Source organism: Mercenaria mercenaria, unplaced genomic scaffold (assembly GCF_021730395.1).
Source record: "Mercenaria mercenaria strain notata unplaced genomic scaffold, MADL_Memer_1 contig_802, whole genome shotgun sequence".
NCBI classification, from domain to species: Eukaryota; Metazoa; Mollusca; class Bivalvia; order Venerida; family Veneridae; genus Mercenaria; species Mercenaria mercenaria.
Window position 1 is genome coordinate 19,747 of NW_026463707.1, and position 23,346 is coordinate 43,092.

The 23,346-nt window shown below is 31.6% G+C and overlaps 1 protein-coding gene and 1 long non-coding RNA gene across 2 annotated transcripts in view; both read left to right on the forward strand.

The window, feature by feature from the left end:
* LOC128554848 (uncharacterized) overlaps window positions 1-23,346 on the forward strand; it is a 34,757-nt gene that overhangs the window by 3,758 nt on the left and 7,653 nt on the right. The window contains exon 2 of the mRNA XM_053536163.1: window positions 14,581-14,760. Within this exon, the coding sequence (XP_053392138.1) occupies window positions 14,581-14,760 (180 nt within the window). The remainder of the gene's footprint in view (window positions 1-14,580; window positions 14,761-23,346) is intronic.
* On the forward strand, window positions 1,956-7,922 carry LOC128554850 (uncharacterized). Its single transcript, XR_008369713.1, has 4 exons — window positions 1,956-2,864; window positions 3,511-3,590; window positions 4,177-4,237; window positions 4,738-7,922. It is a non-coding gene; the product is annotated as an uncharacterized LOC128554850 (long non-coding RNA).

The window sequence follows — 23,346 nt, forward strand, 5'->3', positions numbered from 1 at the left end:
CGTATAATTTATCAGATATTAGAGGTACCGAAATAGTTTCAATTGTCATAGTTTTAATCGCTATATTTTTAAATAAGATCAATCTTAAGGATATATTTCTGTTTAGAAATATTTTACGGCTTTTATATACGTTATATACTGTAACGAAAATTCATAATTTATGTATTAAATTAACTTCTAAGTTCTCTTTTAACATTTTTAATAATAATAGTAACTAATATTACTAGTAGTAGTAGTAGTAGTAGTAGTAGTAGTAATGATGATGATGATGATGATGATAATAATAATAATAATGATAATAATAATAATAATAATAATAAAATAATAATAACAATCACAATAATAATAATAATAATAATAATAATAATAATAATAATTATCATCATCATAATATCTTTATTTATAGATGGTAGCACATGAAGATATAAATAAGTACAAAGTACAAATCATACATCTTATTTTTAAATATGGCCGTCTGAATAATGACAACAACCCAATACAATTTATATATCACATAACCTAATTAAAATCACATTCATTCTTAGATAAATACCGCTTAAACTAGATATTGCCTTTAAGTATCCATTTATGCAATTTCCATTTATGCAATCAATAAGTCAGGCATAATTATATTATAATGGCCTAGTTATAATTCAGCTGATATTAACATAGAGGTTCTTTTGACGGTCAACTGTAAAATATACTTTTCATATCTATTTTCTAATGTTGGAGTGAATTACATTTGATATCTAATTCAAAATGTGTATTATTGTTTTACATGGTTTTCAGATGCGATCTTAAAGTTGCACACCGAAATGTCTGCATGGTACTGCCTACTGTTACCAGACTCTCAAGATTCCGGACGACAATGATATTATTTTTGCATTTTAAAATGTGATTCAAATGCAAGTTCAAAGGAGCGAACCCACTGGGAATTCTACGGACTAATACACTATCAGTAAAAATGTTTTTCTGAGTCAATGTTTTAAAAACATATCAATACTGAACATTTTTATACGTACCATTTTGGTATGTAGAGAGTCATATAGGAAAATAAAATATCTGTGTCAATTCGCTGAACTATTAAGAAAGAAAAAACATGTAAAATGACAGGTTTATATACAGCTGATGTGACGATAGTTTAGCATTTCAGATACTGAAATAGACTGCTATGGTATTGATGTAAAGGGTAGCTGTAAACGTTAATTTACTTTTTATAGCTTGAAAATTAAGAATATATTTATCGATTATCGACCTGCAGTTACATAAGTATCACTCAAAATGAATACGATGTACTACCACACATGCTGGGAATCAAATACTGACACTAAAACGTTAAGGAAAGACTCATTTTATAGGATGCTTTCCAGGTCCGGTTCTAGGAAAATTAAGGGCGCCAGCATATCATCGGCGTGATATGGAAGGGTACCCCAACGGCCAACTCCCTCCTGAATTTATTTGAAATTAAGTATGAAATGGTTGCTTCTGGTGCATCTGGATCTCAATTTTAAGTGCAACACTAATGATTATACTTACATCCCAAAACGACTGGGTAAGTGGGAGGACACGAGCCTTCTGGGACCGGCCCTGGATCCGAATCTGTTTTCAATGATTGCCATTTTTCATAAACTCGGCTCATTACTTTTTACGTCTATGCCTTTTCTCAAATCTCTTTAGAATGTCATTCTGTAGATCTAAATGACATTATATAAATATCATATGGCAGCGTGTGTGACATTAATATTGTCAAACCGAGGGCAGAATGTCACCCGAGGCGAAAGCCGAGTGGTGACATTCTGTTTCGAGTGTTGACAATATTAATGTCACACACGCTGTCATATGATATCTATTTTATTATACCAAACAAAATTAAGCGCATAAAAAGTTTTAAAAATGTATTTAATTCATTTAATTAAACAGTTTCATCTTAAGCGCGGTAATCGCCTGTGTACACATTAAGACCAATTCTCTGTAAGAACCAAAAAAAGTTGGAAACTCATAGTCACAGATTTCCTTTAAACCGATTTTTTCTTGAAGAGGGTGCAAAATTAAGAAAATCCTGTTTTTCATTTTTTCAATATATGTCCCGGTTACCATGGAAACGAGGATGCAAATCCCCAACTTGCTTAATTTTCAAAAAAATAGGGGTGCATGCCTATTTTGTCATCTGGAAAGTACTAGAAAGTGTCTTTTATTTTAGTACTTGCAAATTTTAAAGGCAAATGAACAAAGTTTCATACCAAACTAATATTTCCAAATATTTATTTGATTCTTGTATGATCTAGACTTTTATCTGCAAGAAAAAATATATTTATGGAGCAAAACATATGTTTATATTGTGCTCTACATCTTGAAAAGTGCACAGGTCTCAGCAGAAAAGTATATTTGTTTGTATAAAGGGAAGATGATATTTCAAAAAGAAACATAAATCGTAGTGGGTCATTCAGACACATTCTTGTAGATTTGGGCCAAAGTTTATGATTTGGGGCATTTTTTCCTATTTTTATTACCTCCCCTTGATGCTCTTCATTTAGGAAACCACAAAGAGCTTATCTAAGTTTACTTCCTGGATTATGCTGAATTCAGATTTCTGTTTGGATTTTGCAAATTTTTAGTATATAGATACAATGACAGTCAGAGATTTTATGCTAAATGGGCATGTGATGCTTGGATATGTCCCTTCAAACCAAGTCCACGTTTAAAATTTGCTGAATAGCGACATTGTTTGGGAAAAATACTCTGACAGAAAAGAGTCTAAACTGTGGATAGACATCCAAGTCTGTCATCTGTCTGTTTATCTCCATAAGTGAAGTTTGTATCAACTGACAGAAGGACCAGTGTTAAAGGATAACACTACAATACAGGTGAGTCTCATAATATTTTATGTTTGAATATGACATGTAAAAATTTCAAGCTGTGCAAAATATGTGCTTACTTCCTTCAACAGATTCAACATTTCAAAGACCATACAGAGGTTATTTTCTTAAATATTAGACAGACATTTCTTATTATTTTACCAAGATAACACTTTCAGGCATTTTTTCATCATTTTGGGAATACCATGCACCAACACCAGTGGAATCGGGAAAATGCTCTCAGAAATTGTCTAAATTTGGAAATTTTCCAAATTAGAATCTACCAAAATCTATGTAAAGATATTTTTTGTGTAAAATATTAATGGATTACATTTCAGTAATTAAGCAACACTATAAATGTTGTTGTTATAACCTAAATATAGATATATACAAATTTTCAAAACCATTTTAAAACATCAAACACCCATATAAGGTAACACATTTGGGAATTTCATATTCAGACTTGGGAAGAAACATACTTTCTTTGGGATTACCTCCTTTTATTAGAGGTAGATTTATAATGGAAAAATCCCTGATTTTAGTTGTAAATGATCATTAGCATGCTTTTTATGTTATTTGTAAAAAGCAGATAAAGACATATATTTTCATTTCAAAATGTATGTATTTTTGTAAATTTATTTGTTTTGTTTTTCAGCTGTGAGTTGTTTCTTTTGAAAATGACTGCTTGATGATAAAGTTCCAAACAACTATGAAGTGAGTGGATGTTCTAGAGAGGTTATCATAATAAATTTAGACATTTGCAACAGTGTATGTGTTAGCCAAAGTACCTGTAGAAATATGGACTTACTGAAGTAAAAACTCACTGAATGCTGAAAAATAAAAACATTTAATTGCATCCATTGCTTAGGTCAGCATGTTTTATTCTGCACATGCCTGTTTTACTGTTTTACAAGTACATACTGAATGTAAATGGTTTGTGTCAAAGTTGATATGTTTTTTATATATATATTTACACATCAGAGGCCTACATGTATTTAAATAAAGAATAAGCTCCCCCCCCCCCCCACATGCCCATATTCATACATGTATGAAATCTTGACCTCACAATCTATGATACAAGAATAGCTAGTAGGACTTCATAAAACTTAAATTGACATACATTTGTATTGTAACTATAAATATTGATAAGTTTTTGAAATTTTAAAATATACCCTTTTTCAGAAAGGACCCTCTTCACATGTATGAGAAACAGATTTTACCTTTAAAGTGGTCCATATAATGCTGAAAAGGATGACATTCTGTATCTGTCAAAATGTAACAACAGTAACAACCATTTTAGTTTGATTTGTGTTTATTCCAGACTAATTCTTCAAAGAATGAATGATCATCATCATCCTTATATTGGAATACAAGGAAGGAAGGTATCTACATTTTATTTATAGTTTGTCTTAGTGTCTGATCAGGTCTGATTTCAGATCTTTATAAATGCTTGATTGAATGTTATTTTTTGACAAATATTTATGAACTTTGTTTAGAATTTCATGTATCTTAAATTTAATCAAAGTGTAGCAAAATCAAAAGTATTTAATGTATTTCATACAATTGTTCCTTTTAAAATCATTTCAAGGATGGGGAGGTCTATGTGATAAATTATTTTCATTAAAAGAATAAAGGAAAGATGTATATATTATACATTTACTTATACAAAATTTATTAAATGATTGAAATAGTGTATGTAAATTTTATTCATTTACAAATTTGTGAGAGGAAACCCTCCAGCTGGCTTGTAGAAGATCAGTAGTTCTACCCAGTAACATAATGTCACAAATATTTAACTGGAGAGCCCATCCCCATCCCACCACCACCCAAAGGCAAATAAAAGACATTCAGATTGTTATTCTCTCACATCTGTACTTTTCAGTGACAGCTACATGGTAAAAGTAAATGCAGTCAGAAGACCTCTGATATCACCTGAAGAGCCAGCCTTCTCAAGATTCTGTATCAAATAAAAATGTGCAGTCTGTGACATAACTGTCTGATCCAGGTAGTTTAGTGTTGACAAGATGACATTTCATCTCTATAGTAGAGGACACAAGTTTGAAATGCAGTATGTCATTGTGAAGGCAAAATGTTAATGAAAATAGTGTGTGTGTTTTCCAAATAGAGAGGCTGAAAGTGGGGAATCATCAATTAGTGTTTTTGAAATAAGTTATGGACATCTGAATAGTGAAGATCTGTCCATTTTTTGGATTGCCACAGACCAAAATAATGATTGGTGCCTTTGACACAAATAGAAGAACTCACACTGGACACCCTGAAGATGGACTCATGTTGTTTGCATTAATGTTTCTTTTTCAGATTTATGGAAAAGAATTAGAATGTCATTTCCTAAAAATGTTGATAGTTGTTTAACCAAAGGCCCTGTAATTGAAAAAAATCTTTATTCTTGACTTTACATTAAAATTAAAAAAATCTGATATTGTTTGATTACTTTTGCATGTATAACATTAAATTTGTTATATTTAAATTTGATAAAATTTAATGTATTTTGAAAAAGATGCACTTGAACATATCTAAATGGAATAAACGCATGACAGTATTTGAATATTTGTAAAAAAAAGCACATGTTTTGCAGTTCTCATCAGATTTGGATACCAATTTTCAGCATAATAATACATGAAGGCTTATTACTCAAACATATGCAAATCTAATTGTTTATTTTCTACCATAGATAATTTTATTTCATATAGATTTTTTAAATCTTTAAAAAATACTGAGAAAGTATAGCAAAACAATGATTGAATTAGTATACTTGATTTTGTGAGACTGTTGAAATATTACAATTCTTTTTCCCTCTTAGGCCTGTATCATAAAATCATATTTTCTGATGAAATTTATTTTTTAAGAACGCCTGCAATGCAGATTTTGATGAAAATTCATACATTTGTAAAGTTACCTATATTGTATTAGGTAAATAATTAAGCCCATATATACTAATTGGCCAATGATTAAAGAGAACATCTGAGTTTCTAGCTGACTTTCTGACTAATTTAAGACCTCATTCATGTAACAACATCTATTTATCTTCAGAAATCCAATAAAATTGTCATCTGTAAAACAGGTTTCATTCTAAGATATACAAGGCATATATCATCCTATTTTACCATCATGTATTTACTTTAATAAATAAAGTAGATTTAGTTGTGTATTTTGATATATTTTGGAAAAAGCATTAGGAGATATGTCTGCAACTGCAGTTTGTATTAACTGAGTATTTACTGGCCCTGGAATGTGCATGATCAGGGGTTTTCTGAATAAACTTAGTAAAGTCTTAAATCTACATTATCTATAGCTATCCGTAAAAAGTCTGGCCATTGTCTTGATAGTTTGAAAGAATTAAATACATTTGAGCCGCGCCATGAGAAAACCAAAATAGTGGCTTTGCGACCAGCATAGATCCAGAGCAGCCCGCGCAGTCTGGTCAGGATCCATCCTGTTCGCTTTCAAAGCATATTACAATTAGAGAAACTGATGCACAGGCTGGTATGGATCCATGCTGGTCGCAAACGCACTATGTTGGTTTTCTCATGGCGTGGCTCATTTAAAGTTGTATCTAGCAAAATATTGACTAAACTGTTCTGTAGATCATTTGATTTAATTTGATTGTTAAATAAAGAATGTGCATCATGATTGTTGTTACATGAACATACTGTATATTTTTAAATATCATATTTTTCAGTCTTGGATTATACACTGTTATTTGTTCATAATTTTGAATTGTATTTAAAATGTATATATTAAATCAAATGGCGAAGTAGACATGATATTGCTTTTACTGCTATTTGTTTCCATGGCAACAAAATGATTTCCAAAGGTGAAAGGACACTGTCTTTACACAAACACACATAGATATTTTTGTTATTTTATCCAAAAATGTCATTTAATATTAATGGCTTTATAGTAACTGCAGCAAAAGAATAACTATGAGTTAAAGTTCTTTTTTAATGCAAAATGAATGTTGTAACCATGGCAACTTGAAAAAAATATTGGACAATCATGATAAGTAATACCTTAAAGACCAGTATCAGTTGGTTATGAGTATTTCCAACTGCTTTGAAACTCAAAATTAGTTTACCCAAAAGAAAGAAAAGTGCATACAAGGTTGTTGAGAACTGATCTTGTGACAATGCTTTAAGTTTCAAAGATCATTATTATGGTTGTATCCTTCTTAATTCTGCCCAGAATGTGCTTCAGGTGCGTTAGATGCATTGACAGTTTGCAGATGAACTTTTCTTGTTTCATAGAATACAAAATTGATACAGAAAGTGCTTTAAAAAGGTCTGAATTATAATTTTCTTGTACGTAGCCATGGTAACGGAACATTCTCCTTAATTTCTAGACAAAGTGTTGGACAGTATAACTTTGTAAGATGATTTTACATGAAAAACTTATGTTTTGCTATAATTCTGTATCTCTCAATGTATTATTATTTCAGGTTATTCTGTAATTTAGGCATAAATGAGTTTGCTGAAAACTCATTTTTTGTCAATTTACAAAATTCTGTATAAAGCTCAAATATGAATGACCCACTAAAATTCCTCCTTAAATTGAAATGGGTATCATAGCTCTGCTGAATCCATACAAGTATTATATTCAGATGCGTGCACTTTTTTTTCTATTAGAAGTTAAAAAATATACATGCAGACCAATTTTTAAAGATAATGTAAAATCTTAAAAGGGGGTATTTATAAAATTGTTGCTTCTAAAACTGTGAAAATGTTGAAAGGCAATATTTGCTTTAAATAATCACTTCAGGTATGTATTTCAGGCAAATATGAAAATTAGTGCTTTATTTCAGACATAGAGCCCACTATGTGTGAAGAAAATTGTAACATTTTAGTAAAATTTGACTCTCAGAAATTGCCATTTTTCGCAAAAAGTATAATGTACCCGTTTCCATGGTAACCAGAGCTGATTCATATCTTTTCGCCCTTGATTCTTCATATATGGCTTGAATACTAAAAAGGGTACAAATATGAAGTAATTCTGAGACTATGAGTTTCCGACCCCTTCTTTAATTTTTTGGTTCTTACAGAGAATTGGTCTTAAATAGTGACGTCATTACTATATGACATTGTGTACAAGGGAGGCAATCATTTGGCTAAAAACCTGAAGCAGTTATTTGCCCTTATATGACATTCAAAATATCAGTGTGGTCACATGACCTGACAGTGACTTCGGCTTGGTCACGTGTCAAAAATGTTGAAAATGTTTCTGATAGTCAATATAGCTCTTTTTCGGGTAATGGGATTTTACCAATGTAGACAAAACTGAGGTATAATAATATCACTTGCCTCTCGCATCTGTCACGTTCATTAACCTTATGAAAGTGTTATCTGAGTGTTGTTAGAAGAGATTAATACTCACTCATTGGACGTACACATGCATTAAATGCACACTACAAAGTTAGCTTAAACAGAACCCTAACCTTATTCACAGTAGAATATATATCAGGATCTTACATTCGTGCCTTTGTAAGACGGGGTAATGCTCGGTTTTCCATTCCACACTGTCCCGAAGGTTGGGAAAACAGCTATCTTACGAAAACAGACATGTTAGATCATTTTTCTTGCCTTTCATGTTAACTGATATTATTTATATAGCTAATGACGTCATAATCGTGCCAGTGCTATGTGACGTCACCAAAGTGCACGCTATTTTAGACAAGGTGTTTCACTAGGGAAAGACAGGAATAGAATCTATCTATCCCTGGCACGTGCTTGAACAAATATATACTTTCCCTGCTAGGAAGGCAAGAATATAAGAATCTTACATGTCCATCTGTGTAAGACGGGGTTTTCACTACCCGAGGGACAGTGTGGAATGGAAAACCGAGCGTTAGCGAGGTTTTTTATCCAAGCTGTCCCGAAGGTTGGGGAAACAGCTGTCTTATACAGGCAACATGTTAGATCATTTTTCTTGCCTATCACGTTCAAAATAGATCGTGGAGACAAGTGGATTTGGATATTTTCTGATAGCTTTCATTTATATAGTTTTGTGACGTCACAATATTAATAATATAAACTGATATTTTTTATATAGCTTATGACGTCATAATAGTGCCAGTGCTATGTGACGTCACCCTAGTGCACGCTATTTCAGACAAGATTTTTCCCTAGGGAAAGACAGGAATATCTGTCCCCGGCGCGTGCCCGGACAAATTCCCCTCTAGGTAGGCAAGAACACACATTTTATGCGTGCGTACTTACCGTGGTATGTTTAAGATATGTATTTATTTTGTTTATAAATTTAAGCATCGTCAACGTGAAAAAAACAACGCAGATATTCTTGCGTATTTATTAAAATTTAATGACGGTAAGGCAGAGTGTATTCATTTACTAGTTTTTTTTGCGCTTTATGCCAGAATATCGTTAGCGCATGTTCATTTCGTTTTATAATATCTGCAGAATCCCTCGGAAGCAGAAAAATGCTTACATGTGATAAGAATAATCTTCCCGCATAGAATTTATTAAACTCATAAAATTCTTGGCAGAGCTTCTCATCTTATCATTTTATTCAACTCGTGCAATAATATCATGTGACAGGACACTCATGTAATATCCTCTACAATATATATAATTGCACGTGTATTTTGAAATGTGCGCACACGCAAAGCAGATTTCAACCTAGATTGTACACTAAAGTTAAGTATGGGCAGTCTGTTAACTCAGTCATCCTCTCTTGTCGCAAGACAGACTGACAAAATATGATATAATGTGACCTGTATTTCTGGCTCATATGCCTATGTCTTCAACTTCCTTTCAATTTTCACTATTTTTTGTAACTAGTTTTATGAATACAATATGAGTGCACGTATGCTACTGACGAGTACTCCAGAAAAATACAGTTGGGATCATGTATATGTTTATTTAGCGGGAAACATATAAAACTATATTTAAATTCTCCTGTGACAGGTCTTTCATAAAATGAGATAATAATTTCATGAAATCGTCAAAAATGTAGAAATTCTCCATATACCCCTATAGAAAATGTGTATCTTTTAGCGTAAACGATTTGTATCTTTTAGCGAGCCTAAATTGTTGTTTCATTTAGCGTTAGTTTTGTATCTTTTAGCGAGCCTCGATTTTGTATCATTTAGCGTTGATTGTATCATTTAGTGTCAGTTTTGTATCGTTTAACGTCAGTTGTTTCATTTAGCGAAGTTGTATCATTTAGCGTTCCCACACCCCTCTCGTTTAATGTCGATTCCATTGTCCAAAATGAAATTAACAGCAAGTCGAAAGATTTCCTGCTGCCAGAAATTATATAGACATATCCATGTTCACGTGCACCAAAATATTAATGCACGGATGGACAGGTGAACGTATTATTTTTAAGCGTGCACGCACATTCTAGCTGCACTAGATATACGCGTTTACTTATACATTAATAAGTGTACGAGTAAATTTATATCTACACACGCGTATAATTTAACGCGCGCATGCGAAATTCTATGTGCTTATATATATATATATATATATATATATATATATATATATATATATATATATATACGCGTGCGCATATACATGTTCCATAATAGGCTTTTAATTTTATGCATGCACGCTTTATTCTGAGTGCTTGTATATTTACAAATATGCATGCACATATGAACGTGCACGAGTAAATTAATATAGAAGTATGTACCTACATATTTGCAATTACACATACATTTTTATTGATGGTTTGACGTCGTGTGAATGAAATAAAGCCATAAATAAACTAGTGTAATACAGTTCTGACGTTAGCGTCGTTTTAATTCGGATTTACTCGGTCGCTCGCAGATATTCTAGCATAAAACTGCTGTTCTAGTCACTTTTCGGGGATGTTTTAAGAAGAGAGAAAACATGTGTTAACAGAGAGATTCACGTGCTGTTATAAAACATTCTAATATATGCACGTTCCGTAAAGGTATTACGGCCCATAACGGATTTATAATTCAATGGAAATGACGTCAACGTGAAAAAACAACAGATATCCCTGCGCATTTCATTGAAATTAAATGACGTTGAGGTAGAGTTTATTTATTCATTCTGCATTCGTTTATGCGCTTTATCCTTAAATAGTTTTAACTCATGTCCATTTCGTGTAATAACACCTTTAGAACCCCTCGGGATTCTGTATATGTTGTAACACGAAAAACATGCGCTATCCCTACAAAGAAAGAAGAAATTTTGATGTTTCAGCATATCACTGAATTGTAACTTATATGAAGATTTAAGGAAACCCTTAATTTTGAAGGCAATTTCCTGTAACTCAAATTTTGAATCTTTGTCTATTCCTGAAAAGCTTAAATTTGTTAACAAACCCAGCATTATTGAGATTAAGTGCAAAAACCTGCTGTGCAATACTTGATCGAAGATGTCAATTTCTTAGTAAATGACATGTATATAGTAATTTTTAAATGTCAAACTATTTCAGGCCAGCGTAAATTTATCCATTGTTTAAAGGTATTGATGATATTTATCTATCACTCAAAATACTCTCGTTAATCTAACATATGTTTGGTCTGACCAAACATGTTTCATTACTTTAGACCATTTTATAATATTGAGCTTATTGCTATAGTATTAGTAATTCAGTGTTTTAAGTAACTAGATTCTAAGGCAGATTTTAAACTAAGATTAACAAGGGTATTTTGAATTTTATCTGTTTGATACGTATATATCAATTAGTTTCATATTGCAGCTGAAACTCTATAACTCGAAGTCGGTTGGACCAATGTAAACACTTCGGCTTTAAATAGTCGAAGTTCGACTTAAACATTTTCAATTTAAACAAAGTCAGATTGGAATAAATTTAGATTGGGACTGAAAGATATGTTCGACTTAAGCGGAAGTTCAACTTAAGCGAGTTTGGGTTATCGAGTTTGAACTGTATTTGTGTGCTATTTATTGAACTATGTAAAATGTTTCAATAATTGTCTGTTACAAATCTTTAATAGATTGGCTATGCATGTATGTTCCATGTAAATTGATTGTTTTATGTATGTAAACATGTATAGAATGGACAATAAACTTTGAAACTTAACTCAAATCTTGCATGTGATAAAAATTCTTCCCATAGAGCATTTTTATTTTATTATTTTATTCAAATTGTGTAATTAAGGGTGCTATAGTTATCTGAATACATGTTTTATACTTAAAATGACATTAACCAATCTAATGTACTAAACTTGTCGCAGTGATTTAGACTGAACGCCGAACACCATGTCTTTGTTGTAGGTATGGGTTGGATTATAGTATTCAAAACAATAGAATATGATACGTACTAATTGAACTATAATTGCTAATACTCTAAAAAATCATCATGGGTTCGAACCTACACGTTATGCACTGTGCAGTCTTTGTTAGACTTTCTAAAGTGAATCATCAGCCGAGATGATCTGACTACCAGATCAATCTTAGTATATGAACTCGCGCAAAAGGTCATTTTTGAAGGTGAAGTGTATTTTACCTCAATAGAAAATTTATATCTTTAAGCGTCGACGATTTATTTTATTTAGCGAGCCTAAAAAGGATTAAATTTATAACACTTCCGCTTTTAGACACAATGTCTTTAATCAAATCGTCATGGAAAAGATAAAGCGGATGGCGCCTCGCCCGAGGACCGATCTCACGACCACGCGATCTGTAGATTTGCGCTGTCCCTTTTGAACTAAGCAGGCTGGCTACATTTTTTGCATAACCCTTCCCTAGGGAAAAAAATTCATACAGAAAATATTTCCTATTAAAAACGCATTCCCATGGGAAACGCTTCCCTAGGGAACAGTTTCCTACAGGAAAGTATTCCCATGGGAAACTTTTCCCAAGGGAACAATTTCCTATGGGATTCCCAAAGGAATTCTTTCCCATGGGAAAACTAAATAATCTTTTTTTAAATAAATAAACTAGCCAGTGCCATAAAAGTATTTTTATAAAACAGCTATGATGTTTTTCTAGTAGTTTATATGAAAATAAAAAATAAGGTTTTCCCATGGGAAATTCCGATGGGAAAGATTTCCTAAATGTTTCCCATAGGAAAACACCGTCCCATAGGAAAGCCATTTTCCCATGGGAAATGACCGTTTCCCATAGGAAATCGGCCATTTCCCATGGGAAACAGAATATTATAATAGCAATATTTATTAAAATAATAAGACTAGAATAATGAAAGTTGTTGGCTGCTATATGGTAGATATGGGCTATCATTCAGTACCATTTTAAAGTTCAAAGCCTTTGTAGAAGTACTTGACGTTTTTGCCAATTATTGTCCGTGTCAAATTAAAATTGGCGGCCATTATACATAAATCCTTTAATGTCGATAATAATACCAACAACTGAAGTCGTTTAAACATACAGTTGTTCTAATATAATATAATTATAAACGCAAACAATATATGTACAAAAGTATTGGAAAGCACCGAACTTAAAACATGCATTGAGGCAACCCTAGTGAACATGCGTGTGTGTGTCTTTTAACTGTTCACAGAAATGAACGATTAAATGGAGTAAAATAATGCTATATTTTTAATTAGATATATAACAAATCTATCTGATATATTTTCTAAAACAATTCTTATGTTTCCTTGGAAATAAATAACCGCTTGCTACAGCCCTGTATCTTTACATGCGTATATACTTAATGCATTTGAGAAAACCCCAAATATTTAATCGGCATACGACATCCAAGTCAGCATCGTGATAGGCTAGAAATGCCTATTATTCTTATATTGAAACAATATTAAGGACCCATCACGACATAGTGACCTACTTTTGTGCCTACAAAAACTTCATGAAAATCATTCTTATAATACAGGTAATATACAGCTATACTATGTGTACAAGTTGTCAGGTGGACAATTTAGGCCCTACATGAATAAATGTGTTTTTACAACTTTATCTGCAAATTTATTCAGTAAATGTCTTTTCAGCATTGTTTTAGGGATATAGATGAATAACTCCATTACACTGTAGAAACAAAATGTGATTGAAATTTAACTAAATACACTGATTTATGTACTTATAACTACAATAATTCAATAAAATGTTAAGACATTAAACACATTCTCTTGGCCTAATATATGTCAGTGTCAATTTAAATCTAAATTCTTGTATATCTCATATTTTTCATGCAAATCATGTATAATTACTATCATGGAAATACAAAAGAATACAGTTATTTTGTGATGCCTTTTCAAAGCCCTGCTCCGCGGCTATTCAAATTCTTTTGTGTGTATGCAACCCATGATTACAATAGGTAACAGTTAACGGCCACGTGCCACACTTTAGCACGCAAAACCACAGGTATTTCATATAGAATTGTATATAAAATAGACTCTGTTTTAACAAGCGTCACTGTTCATAGTTTTTTCAGTGACAATTCAAGGTTAAAAGGTAGGACGGGAGCAGGGCTTTAAAAGAAATGCATTGTGAACTTTAGTTTGGGTTTACTATATCTGGTAAAACAAATAAATATGGCAGAATAATCTGGAACATTATAAACTAAACGTTAATGTAGTACTTATGTAATAACAGCTTCGATTATACATGTCTCGGTCAACTACTCTCCATTAAGTGATTCTTAAACTTTTGTTTGAATTTAATAAAACATTTCCTAAACTTTAAAAGTGTCTTATATTCTACAAAAGTGTTTTGATATCATTAAGGACTGCATGGTGGAATTACGAAATGTCTATTGTGAACCGTTTTCCTGTACCTTTCAGCTACAAAACCGTATTATGCATCGCAAATCAGTTCTACATGGATGAATTCGACGAGAAAATGCACTCTTGGGACGCCTCAAATAGAGTATACTACAAAATCCGTTAATATTCCACAAGAATATGTTACTGAAGATTTATGGGTAGGATATCATTTAGCGAAGACAACATTTGAGTTTCAAGGTAATGTTACGGTTTACAATAAAAAGTAAAATATTGTTGATAAAACATATGTACCTAAACTTGTAACAGGTTGCATAAATAAAATATTAAAGCTACTTTCCATGGAATCGCAAGCAGTCTCATCATTTGTCTATATTTTATTTATGGTTTCAGACTAGGCAAATAGCAATTATTTTATTCAAATTCCATTTTGTTACTTTGTAATCGCTTATTTTCCTCCGAGTACCGAAACCTATTTTTAGAACGTGAAATTGAAAGTACTAACTGTTGCTTTTATTTTTACATTTGGATTTTCCAGACTGTTCCATTTATTAGATAAGGGTTTGAAATATATTTTAAGAACACTGATATATCGGAATCTTCAAAGCCACGCAAGGAACTGAAGTGTGCCATTAGTAATAAAATATACGCTCCTAATTCTATTTATCGTTCGTTTGTAGAGAGAGTTGAGTGTCATTTTCCTTGCCAAACTGAGTATGGCTATTTTCTCAATGTGGCAAAGTATGTAATATGCAAATGATAAAACAATTTTATCCTCGTGAAAATCGTGCACCCCCGTGCAAGTACACACCATGTTGAATCATTTACAATCAAGAAGATATTCGAAAAACCTATGTTATATGCGGAAATGATGCTAGTAATGCAATTCAAATACATATTAACATTATCATCGTTTTAAAGTGTGTATTAGCAAAATATAAATTGAAAAATAAAAATAAAAATATATATATATTGATCTCCGTTGGAATTCGAACTCACAAAAGTTAGATTCTAGAGCCGTCACACTTATCACTGTACCACGGCGTCTTATTATCGTAAGAAGCAGTCATTTAAATATCTATTATAAAAACAAGTTATAAAAAGGTAGGGTACCCCTCTACTGAAGTGGTTTATTCCAGTAACCTTTCAAATCTATAAATAAAAGTCACAGCTACAGTAATTGCTTTGCTATTTTTAGAACTGCTAAGTGTCGTCGACGACACTTAGTAGTTTACCACTGAAATCTTTGAAAGTACGCCGAATTTAACAATTATCAATGTTTCACTATTGAAACCAGAATTATTTGACCACGTACAAGTAATAGAAAGACCATTGAAACTCGAGGGTAAACGATTTGTACGAGGGGGCGTAGCCCCCGAGTATAAATCGTTTACCCGAGAGTTTGAATGTTCTTTCTGTTTTGTATCATAGTCATCCATATATGGTAGTTGTAGGCGTTCCACATTGCCATATACAGCAGTTCAGTGAGTACTTAAAATCCTTGCTTTACAAATGTGTAAAGCCCAGGTAAAATAAACCAGTGCTAGAGCAGAAAATCAATAAAATACACTTCGCTGTCTACTGTTCCAGACACGCTGGCATACTTTCCTATCCAACAGTGCGGTAACTAGCGTGCGGGTATTAAATACAAGCACATTTTTAGTTACCGCACCCTGTACTCAGTGTATACGAATTACCTGCACCAAATTTGTTAAGAAAAAATACCGAGCTATGATACAAGTATAATTATTTTTTTCTTTAACAAAATTTAATTAGACTGTGGAAAGCACCTTCAAACAATTGCTGTCATTGTGTCATATACTCATTATAAACTAGAACTAACTGGCCAAAGATGTTAGAGATGTATATTGGAAACCTTGCAATTGTTCGCGAATATACAAGTTTCATGTTTTGTTTATAAATGTTTATAATATGTGAGTAATTTCTGTCTTTGTATGCAAATATGCTGACGACGAATTATTACATGTTTTCAATTTCTGAAGTTTGCACACTGTATATGGATTGTTAAAGATAACATTGTCAGTTCTATAAACAATTCATTATGTTAATTATCCATTAAAATGTTTGTATGACCCCTTTAAAGACAACTTTTGTATGACCCTTTTAAAGGCATATTACACATTCGTCTTTGTGTTCGTGATATATGTTACATATCATATAACATCGGAAGATGTTTTAAACTCTTATAAGATAAATTTACATCCAGTGTAAAATCCAAAATCTAAAATATCATGTTAGATATATATATAAACACTTTTGACATCTAAAGATATCTAATAGCCATATTTCATTAATTTAAAAACGTTTTATCTTTAGATATTTACTTCGAATGTAAAAAGTCCTCATCAAATGTATTTAACTTTATTTAACATAGAGATTAAGTTTGCATATTGATTAACATCAATACTTAATATTTGTTTTTATTTTAGAAAAAAAAATCAGGATCGAGCAAAGAGCGAAGAAATATATTTGTCTTGTTTGGCTCTCAATTAACAAATAAAAACCTTAAAATAGAATGTAAAGCCCTTTTATATTAGAAAAAAAAACATCGCCAGGGATTGGGAAAATGTGGACACATTTTGGTTTGGGTACATTTTGACCTCCAGACGCACAACAAAGCGAATTTGTGGAAAAAGGCCATAACATTGGAATATAGTACAGTGTAAGCAAATAATGAATTCTGTTAGAAAATATGTAATATACAACAATGCATAACCTTAAACCGTAATCCTGAAATAGATGTGTGACGTGAATATTTACTGCTATGAAAATGAAGCATTTAAGCTTGACTTTTTCCGATGTTTGAATATTTTGATAGTCATTTTTTCCTTTTACCATAAAAGCCTTTGACTTGAAACTTGAAATAGTTGTTTACTATCAAAGTCTACATCAGAAAAAAACAATTCCCGTGACTCTGATTTGAATTGTTACAGAGTTACCCCACTTTTTAACTTATTTTATTTAGGTTAAATTTTACATATTAACATCCAACATCTCTGTTACTTTCAGAGCTATTGACTGTTATGTCACCTTTACTGGCAAAGTTTAAAATCTGAGTCGAGCATTGAGAAGTCGAGCATTCGGTCTTTTGGACAGCTCATATTAAACTTGTTGAAACAAAGTCTCAGTTAAGGTCTGAGATGGAGATTAACGTGTATTAATATTATTCTATTCGAGGACTGAAAAATTTGAAGATCTAAATTGGTCTAAACACAACTCGTAATGTAAATTTCATACCCTACCCACTTGCGTATAAAAATGCTGATCAATTTTGGCAGGAAAAAAACAGAAAATAGAAAAGTGACATGCACCAATATGTGTTTATACGAGCGGCTAATCCGATGAATAACCTTTTAATTGGTGTGGCCTAATGCATAGTACCTCTAATACACATAAACTTTTTTTTTTTTTTTTTGTAAACGGGATATATTTTAATGATTGAAAGTACAGTCAACTCGCCAATAGAGAATCACTGCCAATAGCGGGTCACTTGAAAATAAAATGTGAATCTCTCTTAAACATATTAGAGTATACAATGCTTAAGTATCCAGTTATATAAACTTATCACTTAGCAATTATTAGACAAAAGAAGATGGATCTAATCTAATGAGTTTGAGTTCCATGAGTAGATAACTCTTTTTTTTTTTTTTTTTTTTTTTTTGTTTGAGGCCCTTGGAGGGTAACCCCGTTTATTTTTTTTTTTTTTACATAAGTCACAAAAACAACAGTGGTACAGAGGTAATTAATGTACATAAATATTTAACGATATGCATATTACTCCCCACTTAAAAGAAATTGTGTGACTAATAACATTTTAAAGTACAAATAATTCTAACTATTTCAGAACCTTTCGAAGTTGTTTAACGAGGCGTTACTTTTGATGAATCTAGAGCCCGTTCTTCCAAAAACTACTATATCCATATTTTTTTGATTACAGAAGATTTTCTTTTCTAGTCTTATTCCAATGCCGAAAAAATCAAAATCCAAAGGAACATGACCAAAAACGTGGGATGTGCTTGATAAGAGAGACAACTCTTGAGACCTTAAGTACTTTGTTAACTAAGGGAGACAAATGCTATTATTTATCCAAAATACCCCTGACTTACAATAAAGTTCAAAAAGAATAAAAGATTAAGATCAGGAGAGTATTGTGCATGTCAAAAAACAGCATATTACAGTTTGAAGTATTATTTCAAAACATGAATGTATCACATTAAAGAGTCATATTGTCAGTGCAGTGCAGTGGAGACCTACCTTAATTGGATAAGAGTACTTAGTCTTCATTGACAAGTAGGGTGGTGTAATTTCCCCAAATTGAATTAAATTTCAACATTTTATTGTCTTTTTTGGCATTATACAGTTCTGTTTTAATTAAGAGTTGTACTTGGCGTTTAAATAGCAAAGTGCTAGGAACTATATTTTTCATTTTACATCTATAAATGGTCCATTTTGCAGCTAGAATTATGTTTGTTATAGCTGTACTAAATGTTGTGTTTCCTAATATAATATCTACATTTGACCAATCTGGTACTATTGCAGGACACTTGGCTGTTAACCACTCTTTTGCATTATGCCAGAAAGTTGAAGTTTCATGACAATTAATAAACAAATGTTTTAAAGTTTCTCTAGATGTGTTACAAAAACTACATAAATCATTTCTTATTCCCATTTTCTGTAATATACAATTAGTACCTAGTATTCTATGGTTAATTCTAAACTGTAGCCACTGTAACATAGGGTCTTTTGTAACAGAAAAGGGCAGTTTATATAAAGATTTCCAGTCAAGATTTGCAGCAGGGTTCAGCTCATCACACCATTTCCTCTTTGAGGTTGGAAAAACACTAGGGTTGCATAAAAAGTCATAAATATTTCTACATCCCTTGATTTGAGAATTTATTATTTTAACGGTCAAAGGTTGCATTGGAGTAGGTTCTTTTGTTGCTAGATGAGTAATGTTTAAAGTACCAATAAAGCTTCTCATTGCTTCTATTATACTTCTATATTCTAAAAAGTTTGTATTTATATTGAATAACCTAACGAAATCTTCAAAAGACAGAAAATTACCATTTCTGTCCAGAAAATCATTAACAAAAACAATACCTTTTCTTACATATCTGGGAAAACAAACACATGTTCCTCCCACCTTAAACATGTTATTGTGCCATACTGGCAGACGGCAAAATTCACCCCAAGACTTTGGATATTTTGCATTCAGTTTAAGAAAACCTGTGAAAACATCTTTCCAGAACTTATTACTATATTCATCTTAATTTGACAAAAGTTGCAACCAAATTTAGTCATATTGTTAATAAACGGGTATAGTTCTTTGACCATGTTAAAATATTTAGTGTTATAGTTCATGTATCTTCTCAGCCATGTGATTTTTAATGAAGACATAAAAGTTTCAAGATTTATCATTCTCAATCCTCCATATTCGTATGAATTCATAACAATGTTACGTTTTATTTTGTCCGGACCAGAAGACCAAAGGAATTTAAAGAAAATAGTTTGAATTTTTTTGATAGTGCCAAGACTTGGATTAGGCAAGCTCATAATAAGGTGATTTATCTTAGAAAGAGCTAGTGTTTTAATCACTACAACATTACCTATTGGACTTATTTGTCTCTTTGACCATTAATTAAATAATTTTTTAATTTCCTCAATTTTTTGTAAGTAATTGGCCTCAATTATATTCTTCATATCCAGTGTGAAGTTAACACCAAGTAATTTAAAACATTTTGATTCCCACTGTAAATCGAGATCTGGACAAATTCTTAAGTTACTATTTTTCATGGACCCTATCCAAATTGCTTTTGTTTTTTCTACATTAATTTTTAACCCAGATATCCTAGCAAAATATTCTAAAGTCTGCATAGTATTTGTTAAAGATTTTTCAGTTCCATCTAGCATTATTGAGGTATCATCAGCATATTGTGACAGAAGAAATTCTGTGTTATTTATTTGTATACCTTTAATATTTTGATTTTTTTTTATTAAAATTGCAAGAATTTCTGCACAGAGAATAAAGATGTAAGGAGAAAGAGGATCGCCTTGACGACAACCGCGTTCTATATTGAACCAATCAGACAGGTGCCCATTGATAATTACACTTGACTTTATATCATTATAAAAAAGCTTAATCCAATTAATAAAGTTTTCACCGAAATTAAAAAATTGAAGCACTCTGTACATGAAAGACCAGGAAATTGAGTCAAATGCTGTTGAAAAATCAATAAGTAACAACATACCAGGTATCTGATCTTCCTCAGTAAATTGCATTATATCATATACAAGTCTAATATTATCCCCTATGTATCGCCCTGATAAAAACCCAGTCTGATCTTCACTGATAAGTTTACCCAAAACAGTTTTTAGGCGTTGAGCTATGCTGGCTGATGCAATTTTATATGATACATTAAGGAGAGAAATGGGGCGCCAGTTCTTTATAAACTTTTTATCCTTTTCACCCTTGGGTATACAGGTTATGACCCCTTGTTTCATAGTAATTGATAATTCTCCATTGTCAAATGACTGATTTATAGACCTTACTAAAAGTGACCAATATTAATCCAGAAAAATTTAAAAAATGCTGCAGTAAAACCACTTGTACCAGGAGAAGAGTCATTACGCATTTTCTTCAAACTTAATAACATTTCACTATAACTTAAATAGCCTTCTAAGCTTATTTTTTCTTGTTCACTTAACTTTGGTATTTCATTGTTTATAAATATGTTATTAAGGTCAGCATTATCTGTATGTCGACATGAATATAATTGCTTATAATGTTTTACAACTTCATTTAAAATATCGTTTTGCTTAGTTAATAATGTACCAGATGATGAGAAGAGAGAATTCATTATTTTTGATGTATAATTTCTATTTTCTAAATGACAAAAATAGTTTGTTGGTTTTTCGCCTTCCGAAACCCATTTTGCTTTTGATCTTATAAAGACACCTTGCATTTTCTTTGACCTTAAATCCGCTAACTGTGTTTTTTTTAATTTCCAATAAATTATAATCTATATTGGGTTGTTTTTCTAAATTACTTATTTCATTTAATAATAGATCTTGTCTTTTTTCTTCTTGCTTTTTTTTTGTATGAAGAGTAGGAAATTGTCTTGCCCCTGATCTCCATTAAAAGAGTTTCAAAAAATAAACAGTCATCAATATTTAGTCGAAAAATTTCATTGTTTATACTCTCCAAAGGCTCTAAAGATGCTTGAGTATTATGGGCATACCTAAATTTAACTTCCTGTATAAGTTGTTTAATTTGATTAACATATGCTGTATCTTTGAGTAAAGAATTATTAAATTTCCAGTAAGAGTTACCTTTTACAAACCTACCAAAGTTAATTCCTAACAAAAGCATTGAATGATCTGTTCTATAGCCAGGTTCAATTAAGACTTTGTCTACATATGTAAAAAGGTTGCTAGAAACAAGAAAAAAATCAAGTCTGGCCTTTTAATAGGGTTTCGCTTGAACCAAGTGAATTGTCTTTCTTCCATATTTAACTCTCTCCAACAATCTATTAAACTATGTTCTTCTATAATTTGAAGTAAAATATCCCGGGCTTTTGGATTATTTATATTAACATAATTAAAACAATCTATATTTGGATCTAAAATTAAATTGTAATCTCCAACCACAACAACTGGATTATCTACTAGAGAAATTTTTTCTTTAATAAATGAGTAAAAATCTGGGTCATCTTTGTTTGGTCCATAAAGACAGATTATACTAAGATCGTTCTGCTCTATTGTGGCATGTAACATAATAAAATTGCCTCTTTGGTCAGTTTCTAAATTTTTAAACTTAAAGTCAAAATTATTATTGATAAGTATGGCTACACCCCTGGACTGGCTATTAAAATTACTGAAAAAGCAATCGTATCCCCACATGGCACGGATATATGCAATTTCTTTATCTGTAAAATGTGTGTCCTGAAGACAATAAATATTAAATTTTTTACCTTTTAAATAATTAAAAACATCTTTTCTCTTTGTGCTATCGCCCAACCCCTGTACATTCATTGAGACTAGTGTAATAGACTCACCCATATTTTACATCAGCGTAAATACTAAACTTTAGAACAAGTATTGAAAAAGTACTGTCATTGTCGTTAAAGTCTAACTGCACTGCACTGCACCCGTATAGAACATAGTATGAAAAAACGTGTAAAGGTAGAATCATTTTCTAAAATTACTGCTGAAGGCTGTGAGATAAACTCGTTAATATATACCATCCAATGTCTACAAATCAAATATTTACAAGTGGACTAATTTGTACATGTTATGTTTCAGCAACTGGTGACAGCTCAATAGATGACGGTCTTAATTGAACATAAACATCCTCTTATAATTACACTTACAAAACACATGTATACGACAATCTGTGTTGCTTATAAACAGCTCTCAATAAAGATAAATAACATTTCATGTATAACAATGTATAACATTTTTTGTGCCAGACCTGTTTCTATATAAATCTAGAACAAGAGTTCAACCCGCGAAACGACGTGTCATTTTTTAATCAAATGTATAAAACCATAATCCTTAATTTTACCTATCAATAATGATTACAAGACGGCTGCATTTGTGTTAAACTGTACAAGACGGCTGCATTTGTGTTAAACTGTTTGTAAACATTTACTCTGTGAAAAAAAGTAGAACAAAGCCGCTTCAACCATCGAAATTAGTTCAAAACCGCTTACATCATCATAAAGTGTTGTTTTTTTTTTTTTCGTAATGTCATTTAAAGCAAATGCTGCAAATACTGCACCTTCAAAGTACATAATACACATAAAC